This window comes from Anser cygnoides, chromosome 22, assembly GCF_040182565.1.
Source record: "Anser cygnoides isolate HZ-2024a breed goose chromosome 22, Taihu_goose_T2T_genome, whole genome shotgun sequence".
NCBI classification, from domain to species: Eukaryota; Metazoa; Chordata; class Aves; order Anseriformes; family Anatidae; genus Anser; species Anser cygnoides.
The window spans coordinates 7,476,379-7,488,214 of NC_089894.1; the positions used below are offsets into that span (position 1 = coordinate 7,476,379).

The window sequence follows — 11,836 nt, forward strand, 5'->3', positions numbered from 1 at the left end:
CTTCTGTCCCTCTTGTGTTCCTGCCCATAGAAACACAGAAGCATCGGGTGAGAGGATGCCAGGAGCCCAGCTCCTTCTCAAAGCGGGACAATCCCCAGCAGCAGAGCAGGTCAGCCACGCTTCGCCTCAGTGAGCCTTCAAGGAGGGAAATTCTGCATCATCCCCAGATAACTGGTGCCGGTGCTTCACAACCGCCTGGCGAGGGCACGTTCCAGCAGCGCTGCCGCCAGCTCAGGGGTCCTGCTGGGAAGCTGTCCCCTTCCCTTTCCCTATGTGACTGCAGTCTCATTCCATGCAGCTGCGGTTTTGTCCTTTGTTTTGTATCTCTTAACCCCACATTTTTTGGCATTATAAAAAAAACTAGGTTACAGTGCAACAAAAGCATAAAGACACTGTATGAATTCATTTCAGCACATAATTTAGGTATCATCACTTCACTGCTGCGGAAGCGACATCTTTGCATTATTCAACGTTCTCAGAAAGGACTGAAAGCCCCCGACCTTCCAGTGCTTCCTCAGAAATAAAGCTCTGCAGCTTTAAAATTTGCCCGTACTTTCCCTCTCGTCTCACTGCAGGCAGGGAAGGCTCTGCAGCAGCCGCCTCACCCTATCAATAAGGTTCGGGCAGCCAAGGTGGAGGATGGGAGGGGAATGGAACTGTCCCAGCTCCTCCGTGAGATCAGGGCAAAGTATGAAACGCTCATCACCAGAAATCAGATAAAGACCATCATCTCAGCAAGGACCCAGGTAATGACTTCATGCAGACGTACACCTTCCAGAGCAAGGAGACAACCCTTGTCTGTACAATTCCTCCCTCAGCCTCTATGAGGTACAGTATTTCCTTTTCGATGCAGCATATTTTTGGGGAAGGGATTTTGATTTTACCGCAGTAAGATTTGAACTAGAAGATACGGAAAAGGTTTTGTTTAGGGTATGAAATTCACACTAAAGGAGTGCTGTGTAATTCATCTGGATGTTTTTCTGTACCTGCAACAGTGATATTGCTGGGATTTAAAAATGACGACATATGCAGTAACACAGTAACCTCTAGCACCTTTCAGTTATCCCACGGGAACTGAGAATCTTGAAAATCAAAGGCGATGTAAAGAAGCCATGTATATAAAGAAAGCTTTACAGTTTTTAGCACCTATATTAAAAAAGAACAGCACTTTTTCAGGAACTACTTTATATTGTTCACAGTAAAACTGTCATACTTTTTAGCAAATATAATTTGTTCTTTCATACAGATTTACTAAATGTTATCAACACACAATGCTACTGTTTTAGATTTACATACAAAGCATCTCTAAAACCTAACTGAACTTTGAAATAAAATGGAAAAACAACTTAGAGCCATCAAATACCAAGAAATTCAGGCTGAAAATTAGGTATTCTATCACCCTGTTGTACTTAGGCACTGCAGAAATTCTGGAGGTTTTTGTTTATTTGTCTGCGTTGGGTTTTGTTTTTGTTTGTTTGTTTTAACCACAGGCCAGATTACTGCTGCAATCTGGCTGATCTACACCCTAATCCCGTGACAGCTATAAACCAGATGGTTAAACCACGTCTGTGGTGGTGTTTGGCACACAGCAGCCAACGTGGACCGTTACAGCCTCATCACATAAACTCTGCACTACCCAGGCACAACAGGATAATGAAAGATTACTGAGCACTCACTTGTGGATTAGCCAAATTTAGAGTTTCCACCAATGTCATGACAAAATTACAATAGGTTAGTATATTAAGGGGGAAGGGGGGAATTGATCTTATTTTACTTGCTTTGTAACACCTGAATTAGAGTTTATTTTCTTAGAGTTGATGGCATCATGAGAACCTACGTAAAGATCTAAATATGCAAAACAACATGAAGAGTTTCAAGTGCTTATGGCACCTTCACCACTTGTAGTAAAACGCAGAACTATAAAGGAAAAATAACTTCCATAAGCAAAATAATTATTCTAGAAGTACAACACAGTAACATACAATCTAAATCAAAGATGAGTCCAAACCTCAAATGACCCCACATATGCTCAGGGTTGGTTAAAAAAATTATTTGTAATAGGAAAAAAAAATAATTTACCTGTAAACACAACACAGTGTTTATTTGACTATTCACTTTTTTTTTAGAACAAGTTTCAGCCTTAAGGACGACAAATTATCTCAAATAATGTTTTGGATTAAGATTAAGCCTAGGACAAGGAAAAGTTGTAGATTTGGATATCTGAATGAATGGAGGTGCTTGCTCTAGAACGATCTGAAATCTAGTCAATGACTACATCAGGCAAAACCATAATTACAGCTATTGTCAACTGGAATGCATCCATGCAAGCAATCAGAAGCATTCCCTTTCTATAAAGCTGTTCCTTGAAATCAAAAATACATTAAAAAATCTGGAACTGTTTGCAGGAACTGACTGCAGTTCCTCTAACTGCCATGAAGTTAAGCCCACTTACTCTAGAGGAGGATGAGGTCTAAATACAAATGGTTCATTTGTACTGGCATATTTCTATAACAAAAAGTTAGGGTTCAAGATTTAGCCAGCTACCTCCCACCAAGCACAGCAGGATATGGACTTCTGCACGACACAGTACATAAAATATCAACTCATCACTGTTAGCTCTAACAAATTTATGTGAATCTTAAAAAAATCCCAGTTAGAGACTACTTTTAATTTATCTTCTTTTTTGTGTGTATATATATTTGTGTGTGTATATATACATATTTATAATCCCCTGTAGCTAGAAGCAGCTACAGTTAAAAGAATGGACAAAGATGCAGAAGCGTTAAAGGCAGCCAGAGCAGAACTCTGTGAAGCCAGGCGGCAGTGGCACCACATGCAGATTGAAATCGAATCTCTCCATGCTGTGGTAAGAATCATAAAATGATAGTCAAAATCTCCCGGGGGGAAAAAAAAAAAAAAAAAAAAAAAAAAAAACAAGTATTTTTCTTAATGTAAACTACTCACAAGTCAGTTTATGGAGGAAACACATCCACCGTACAGCAGAAATACAACAAACACAAAACACAGAGCTTTGTTGTGCATTTTGAGTTTGTCACACAGATCACTACCCCACAGGCAACAGCTAAGTCAACTGCCCCTGTTTAAGACCACTGTGTGTCTTGATTCAAAATCTGTTATTTGATGTGTAACACAATTCATATTTCCACTTCTGCCAAGCATGTATTTGCATGATATTCCCCCATCACGGTCCCAGTTATTCTGCCTAACCAACTCTGATCAGGTTTACTGTAAAAACTTTTTTTGAATGGGTGGACCAAATTCATCAATTGGATTTGTGACAGAACACATCAGCCATGTGCTGAATTCTGTAATATATTTAAGACAAAAGAGTGCACAGAGCACTCAGTTTTCATGCTGTACTTAGCTGACTGTCATTCTAACCATACAGGCAAAACCAGAGATCTGTAAAATCAGTGATAGTGAACTGGTGGTACAACAGGTGGCTATTTTGTTTTATTATATCTTAAATTATTACAAATTTTACCGGGAAATATCTCAGCAAAAGTTTTACCATAAAAGCTATACCCTTGTTCCTAAAGAATATTCTTAAAAGAACTGATATAAAACTACATCGTCCGATTGTTAAGGAAATGTGCATAAAGCATCCTTACAGGCACACTTTTCAAATCTTAAAATATGAGTTAAATTTAACAGGAAAAGGGTTTGGAGCGTTCATTGCGTGCCACAGAGCAGCAGTACCACATGCAACTACAGAATTTAGAAGCTGAGATTGAATGTTTAGAGAAAGAGCTACAGGAAGTGAGAAGAGGTATTGAGAAGCAGCTTCGAGAGCATGAAATTCTGCTGAACACTAGGATGAAACTGGAGGAGGAGATAGCAACGTACCGCAGTCTGCTTGAACAAGAAGAGAGCAGGTACTTGTTGATTAGAGAAAGTACTCAGATTTATCTTCCATTTCAGAACTTCCCACTGAACTAACCATTAGAATTGTAAATACATGAACCAATCATTAAAAAATTACAGCATAAAGTCCTTAGAAAGGTTTTCATTGTAACCCAGTTTACCATATCCATACTTTCTGGATGCCAGCAGCATGTTGCAGCTAGTAGCAAGCTTCCTGCACCCTCACCCAAGGCACTGCATGTTGACGTAGGCTTTGTATCACATTAGCTGCTTGACACAGGTTCCATTTGTCTCAGACCAGAGATGAAGCAAGTCCATGTGTGTGAAGTTCTTGGAGAGGAGTTCACATCTCGTCCCACGATGGATGCCCATTTGCATGCTGAACTCATGTTACTCGGTGCCACTCCAAGTCTGTGAAGTCACACGTTTGGAGAGCCTACACATCAGGATGCTGTTTAAGAATAGGTCTCCTAGGGACATTTTCCAACTCGTTGTGCCTGCCCCTATCGCTGGTACACAAACACCAGTATTTTGAAATGTAGACTTGAGCGAGGCAGCTACACCTACACCAACAACAGAGGATAAGGAAAAGGCAAAACACCAGGTCCTGCACTCTGCACGGACGTCTTAACTAAAGCAGGCACACTGTTCTGACACCTTTCAGTGGACACTGTCTCCCTTACTGATTTCTGCAGAAAACACGGGGTTTTAGTCCAGCGACCTCACACGGTTGCCTAAGATTCCAGACAGGGGAGTCAGACTTAATACTTTTAACTCTGAAAATACACACAATTCAGTATTAATAAAATTAAATAGCTCTTTCTGGCACACAACCCACTCATGAAGAACTGTCAGAAAACAAAAACGAAATGACACAGACATTTTCAGTAATTTTCGTTAGTTCTATGCTCAGAATAAGAAATCCTAACAAACAGTTGCTACAATCAGAGCTTCTCATCGTTTTCATATTCTTAATTTTTTTCATAGTTGCTTGTAAAACAAGTTATAAATTAAAGTAATTCAGTATTATTCGATGCTTGTAATAATTTTTATTTTTGCAGGTATCGTTGCTCTACACCTAATCAAAAGGATGACAAAAAGCCTACCACTAGCAAGATTACCTTTATGCTGCCTTCAAGTGAGTTTTTTTGACACTCCCCCCTTAGGGGATTATGGCCTTAAAGAGGTTCCTAACTACAGACAAATTAATGGATATTACAGAAGGAACTTCTTCCAATAAAGCAGGAAGAAAAACATCCCCAGGTCCTGTGCCCTGACCTTACTCTTCTGCATACATGGTATATTTGCATTTTCTTTTATAGATGGTGTAAAGAAGCATGAAACTGAGAAGGTGGAATTGATGACAAAACAAGCAGTCCTAGATGGAAATATTATGAAGGAAAGTGCTGAAGCTCATGGCACTATACAGTAAGACATACATGAATTTAACAAAATAATGATTAAATGTAAATTGTGGGCGTTATACATCAGTATCTCTGACTTTCTTTTACTTAATATCTGTTCTATCATTCCTACACAGCAAAGAAGCTCCAGAGTAGCAGTGGTAGTTCTTCACTTTATATTGAATGGAATGTTTTAACAATAAATTAAATTTTAAAGTTCTTTTTATTAGCATTTACTTCATGAGCTAACAATGTCATGATGATGCTTCTAATTGCTATTCCTGTCAAGAATGAAACTATTAATAATTCATTCTGAAAGTAAGAGAGTCCATACCATGTTTGTAAAGTCCCTCTGGGGCATATTTATGCACATAAATTCAGGCTTGGCTGCTCTGACTTGCTACTTGGAAACTCCTACGTTTTGCCAATTACTATACTAGAGCTTGGCTCCTCAGTGGGCATGTGAACGTTTGTTGGTATGTTTTATTCTTAATTTACTTTGCTAGCACTACATTGCCTCATTCTTTTGTTTTCTGCTACTCTTTAAAGTCTTTTGTAGACTAGCATTTAACAAAACTCTTAAAACAAGCTGTAGCATACCCTGTCACTAACAATTAACTATAATGAGCTATTGAAAACAGAAATTTAACAATTGATGCCGTCGTATGGTCTACCATACACATTCCACACTTGAAGCTTATTTCCATCTTACACTTTTATTCATCCTACACTCAGTGTCTGTCAGATCTGAATGTGGCTGCTTGGCTGGGCAGTTTACTGAGCTGTGTAAGGCCCCCAGAATCAGACTCTTAGATTCAGATCCTGAAACAAATACAGGATTACATCAATAGGATTTGGGTGCCTAAAGATTATTTGAATCAGATGGATTTTCATTCTCCGTATTTTACTTCTGTCCCTTTTTTTTTTTTTCCTTTTTAATTAATTGTAGATCCACATTCTGAGGTTTGGAGATTAACTAGATTTTTCTCCTCCCTGTTTTGAAGGCTTTCAGATGCAGGAATTAAGTCCTGCCCACTATGGTAGAGAGGTTTTGTACAAAGTATTTGAGGCTGGGTTCTAAACTTTTTCCTTGGAAGCAAACACCTGATGTGCTCAGAGGAATGGTTTTGTAGCAGAGGCTACATAAAATTCCAAAAGCAAGAATATAATGAAATATCGAGGGGAATGAAGCTGTTAAAAAAAAAAAAAAAAAAAAAGATTCAATCTGGTGCAGACAGCTTCCAATATAACTTGACTGTTACATGGTTTCTCATCACATTTTAAAAGCAGACCTGAAGATACATATTACATACTGCCTAAAGGATCATAAACACGTTTGCTTTATTGTTTCAGAACAGAAAAAGTGGATGAAGTTATTAAAGAATGGGAAGGTTCTTTCTTTAAGGACAACCCACGCTTAAGGAAAAAATCAGTTTCGCTGCGCTTTGATCTCCACCTAGCAGCAACCGATGAAGGATGTTTGCACACTAAACAGAAAACTCTTCCAGACATTGAAGTCAGGCTGGTAATGAGGAGGTCGTGCAGTATCCCTTCTATCAAACCTTAACCTACAGCAAACTAACCCAAAGTTCATCCTTAACGGGCTCTGGAAATAAACTGCAGATGGACTTATACGGCCTCCTTCTGTCTTGCCACAGCTATGAAATCTTACTAAGTACTTTAACACGATAAAAACATACAAGTCTCTTAAAAGAAAGGGAGAAGAGCAAGGGAGTTAAGATTCCAAGAAACCTAACTTCTACTAGTTTTATACTCTGGGTACAGTCCTTTCATTTTCTCATTATTGTTGTTGTTTTGTAGTATTTCTCCAAATATTAAAAAATTAAACTATAACTTTATACTTTGACATATTCTGTCTTTGTAAGAGAAAACTTGTTTTCTCCTTCTGGAAATGAGAACTGCATATTTCATTCTCTTATTCAATATTGCATATGTACAATGACTGATGAAACCTTGCAATAATTTATATCACAACTGTCATATTTGAAATATGTTTTAAAACCGTTTCTAATAGCAAAAAATTACATGCAATGATGCTCTTAAACTATTCACAAAATTTTCTTTTAAAAGTAGTTGGTATTTTAAAATATTTTTTAGGCAATAACTGAGCAAAAATTTCTTTCCCTTATCACACAGACATTTCTTAAAAGTGTTGTTACAAACGAATAATATTTTAGCCATATTGTTCCACTGACTTTGAAGCAGTAATTTCCATTGAAAACCAATCATTCTCTTACTGGTCCGTGCCTACCTGTACTATGACTTTCTTAGCTATATCAAGTAAAATTATACCCCTTAACTGTTCTAAATTAAGGAGTCAAACAACTTTTTTAACACTGGTATTTAATTCATTTTGTGTGTTACAACAATATGAATTAAAATATCTTCAACAAAATCCTGTTTGGAAAATCATTTAGATAAATTATGCTTTTGATCTCGTACATATAGCAAATCAGTAATATGCCGGGATACAACAATTATGGCTACAATTGAACGGACAAAGTAAAGGCTACATATTCAAAGTAAAATTCTACCAAACCCATCACGTATCCCCTACTAGTACTCGAAGTAGCTAAGGACACTTAAAAAGTACAGTAGTTGATCTTGCATCTGTACACGGAAAAAACAGAAATACAAACCCGAACATACTTTATGACCTTATGAGACAAATTTTATTAAAAAAAAATAATAAAAATGGTACTAATGTAAGAACGTTTGTTTACAAGGATTTTTAAGAGGTATGGATGTCACAAGCTCTTACTGACATCACTGGGATTACAGGGGCTCAAAATCCACAAAAACACAGTATTTGTGGGATCCACAGCAGCATGTAAGATTTAATTTGTCAGTAATTTGCCCTGTTACTTACGGCATGTGTTAAAAAACTGATTCTGCAAATTCCTCCACTGTTAAGTTATGCTTCTATCTTCTGTTAATGGTAAGAACAATGCATCTGTATTGCCCATGGTTCTATACCTACTGTATAAAGCTGGCTAATTATCATTAACCTTAAAACTAATCTGGTGTTGTTAATACTTGAGTATTTGGCATCCTGAATGTAACAGCCTGCCCTAGTATTTTCACTATGCAGCTTTTTTTGTGCTTATACTATGTACATTTTACGATACTTGAATTTAAACTAAGTTTTAATTGCTTTCAGGCACTTTTAACAGGGATACAAATTTACCAAAGTAAATGATAGTACAATAATAAAAAATAATAATAAAACTGAGTTTGCCCATGCATATTCTGTGAGTTTCAATGTGTACATCTTGAAAGGGAAGGAGTGAAAAAAAAAAAACAGAAAATAAAAGTTGTAGATAAGAAAATCTGTAGCGCTGCAACTGAGCATTTTCTTAAGCTCTCCTCTGCAGTTAGTAAGACCCGAATTCCCTAAGAGTCTTTATCAACACATGTAAGGTGAGCGTCCTCCTGCTACAAAAATTTCTGATAAATCCAGTAACCTTGACTAGATCTAAGGCCCTCTGCTGTGAGTGCTGCACAAGACAGATCAGAAGATGGCATCTAGCTTACAAAATTTATGATCTAAAAAAGAAGCTGACAGGCAAAGATAAATAGCAAGTAAGTATGTAATAGAAACTTAGCTTAATACATACACTTTTAGAACTCCTTCGGCAGACTGCCTTGTGCGGCTAGAGCTTGCACGGGCACATAACAATTATCATATAAATACATGGAAGGCACTGCCAGCTCTGCAGTAAACAGTAACGGAATAATCTTACTCACAGACACGTTTTTTTCTTTAGCCAGTGGGTGTTTGGCTTACTGTCTGACCCACGGTACTTCTTGGTGTTCCCTCATCTCTAGCCTAACTCTAGTTTTTTTCCCCCAATCATAGAAACTTCATTCAGCATAGTACAGAGCACAAGTCTGGCCTTCACCTTGCAGTAAATCCTACACATTTTTTAGAGTTGAAAAATTATTGTGTATCTATAGTAGTCACTCCTGTCTGGGAAATAAGCAACCAGAAAAAACGTTGACTTTATTCACGTACATTATTTCAACCACACAATGGCCTGACCTTTCAGTTCCTGAAGCCATCTCCCTGACTCCACCGACAGCACAAACACATCCTGAGCTGTCCTGCAATGAGAAATTTATTCCATCAACATGAGGTTACCATGATTTAACACTGGATTCAACAGCTCATAAAAATATACAGCTTCTGTTTGAAGTTTGAAACAACTGGCATAAACCCAGTTATCCTGTTTTATGATCGTGAAACCTGAGGCTAAAAGAAAAAAAAAAAAGACTACAGAACATTGTAATAGCTGGTTTCGTTAACACACAACATTCTGTAGGCAGCCCACTCTTACTTGTACAAAGGTGTGGGACTTCCAGATACTGACTTTGTTAGCTACATTAAGAATTGTTGCTACTCTAAAATGGAATCAAGTGTGCATCCTGGCCCTAACTGTATTTTCTCCTTTTATAGTGCATATATAACTGAAGATCTTTTGCATTACTCGCAAAATTCCTCTTTTCATATTTGAAGAGCTTACTTTTTTGTTCATGAACTACTCAAACTTCCACTGGCATCATCGTGAACCACATGTGGGAGCAGGAAAAAGAAGCACTCATGGTAACATCTCACCCTCATCTTCCGTCACTTTGTGGAATTCAAAACTACAACGCTGAAGACTCATAACACCGCAAAGAACTCTTCACTGCTGGGCTGCTAATTAAATTTAGAGCAGCTCAGCCACTGCCACCTATTACCTGCAAATGTCTGAGGTAAAAACGAGTTTCATCGTCTCTAATGAATATATGTCCTCATTACAAAGCTTATGCAACTGTTGCTAATTAAAATAGTTGGATAAGAGTGAAATATTTAGAGCCCCCTGATTAGAATGATAATATATAAACAAACCTATTAAAGTACATATGTTACGCAGTATATTAAAATGTGTAAAGGCAAAAATCTATCACTGTCTCAACATAGGTATTAGGCAAGTAGCAAAATAAAAAAATGAAAAGCACGTATATGCGAAAACATATAAAGATTCAGAATTATTAGTGTGGAAAGTGAGAATCAGTAAAACTAAATGACCATATTCAATATTTCACTAACCTGTGCCAAATTATAATGTAATGCAATCAACATTAAATGCATTTTAATATTAATAAAATCATGGTATTAATAAATTAGAGATGAATGCATGAAGTAGTCAAAAATAGGAAAACACTAGGTTATTTTTCACCTCTTGTAAGTATTTTCTCACCTTTTCTTTACAAATATTCTGTCCACATGAAACTGGTACTCAAAAGATGCATATTTGGCTTTCTGAAGATCTTTTCAATTTTTACATTTTCATTATCAAATGGAAGTCAGATCATTTTGCCGTATTTCAACAAACTGGCCACAGATATGCTGTAAGCCGACAGGGGCAGAGTTCCTGGCTCTTTATTTGTTCATAAAAGTGTGCGTATTGAAGACTGAGAGCAAACTGGGCCAGACAAACTGCAGGCATCAAGAAGAAATGGGCCTAACTTGCAGCAGCTTGGTATCATACTCAGTCTCTTCTTTTCCCCTTTTACTGTCCTTTTGGATTAGGTAGGTATTATCTATTTTTGTCAAAAAAAAATCGAAGATATTTCTAGTATCTTTTCAAGAATCTTCAATGTTTGTCTTTCCTTCAGCTGTCGCACTCACTAGGTGCACCAAAATCATCCCTTACGTGTCTACAACTTGATCTTTCTAGCCGTATGACAGTATTTCAGTCCTCAACTTCATTTTCATTCTATGTTCAGTCACTGTGAGTTTTCACTGCATGAACAATTCCTCTATTAGATACTGAGCTCTGCCATCCTTCACATTCCCCCATCACTCAGAGCCCCAGGCCTTTTATTTGCGAGCCCTTTACCTTGTGTGATTCCTTCACGATACCCACAAATGGTTCTGGATTACCCCAGTGCTCCTGGAATTATCTATGCTGCAACTCCCAATCTCCTGCGATTCAGCCGAAGTGTTTGAGGTGGTCGGGCTGATTCAGTTCTGAAGCGCAACCTACACAGGCTTAGAACCCACACAGCCCCAGAACCTGCAGTCCTTCCACAGCCTTCCTCTAGGCCTCCTTCAGAGCACACCCTTGCGTCGAGGCACAGAAACCTCCCCGGGTGCCGCACCGGGCCGGGCCTCCCTCCACAGGGACACCCTTTCGGGGCCGATCCACGCGTTTTGCGCACACAAACGGTTCCTGGGCGCTGCCGGGCCGCCTCGCCTGCCCCTCGTTCGCTTCTTTATGGGGTTTATCCAGCCCCAGGCCCCGCACTCGCGGCCCCGCACCGGAGCTCCTCCGTCGCCTGAGGGGAGAGGCGCGAAATGGCGGCGGGCACGAGGCACCGACCGCCCTTCCCCGCCCGCGCCGCAGATTCGCCACGGGGCAACGCGGCTCTTGCCGCTCCCGGCCTGGCCGCGGTGACAGCGGCGGGGCTGGCATAGGGCTGCCCTGCACGAAACGGGCTTGGTGGGAGGATGGAGGGAGGGCGACCGCCTTCTCTGTCGA

General features: G+C 38.9%; 1 protein-coding gene and 1 long non-coding RNA gene across 12 annotated transcripts in view; one reads left to right on the forward strand and one right to left on the reverse strand.

Annotated features, from left to right (window-relative positions):
- LOC106049576 (uncharacterized) overlaps positions 1–11,836 on the reverse strand; it is a 68,076-nt gene that overhangs the window by 3,148 nt on the left and 53,092 nt on the right. For 9 of the 10 annotated variants that reach the window (XR_010826259.1, XR_010826265.1, XR_010826262.1 and 6 more), the window contains one exon: positions 9,352–9,413. This is a non-coding gene — a long non-coding RNA (uncharacterized lncRNA). Of the gene's footprint in view, positions 1–9,351; positions 9,414–10,552; positions 11,808–11,836 lie in introns of those variants that run through there. The other variant, XR_010826264.1, reaches the window with a different exon arrangement.
- Positions 581–7,353, forward strand: KRT222 (keratin 222). 2 transcript variants are annotated; one of them, XM_013201945.3, is made up of 6 exons: positions 581–746; positions 2,738–2,866; positions 3,676–3,896; positions 4,947–5,023; positions 5,208–5,313; positions 6,642–7,353. In XM_013201945.3, exons 1-6 carry the CDS (start codon positions 651–653, stop codon positions 6,853–6,855), a joined length of 843 nt encoding a protein of 280 aa, XP_013057399.2. In that variant the 5' UTR covers positions 581–650; the 3' UTR covers positions 6,856–7,353. The 2 variants fall into 2 exon arrangements, with proteins under 2 accessions (XP_013057399.2, XP_013057400.2); XM_013201946.3 differs by having other exon boundaries at positions 614–828.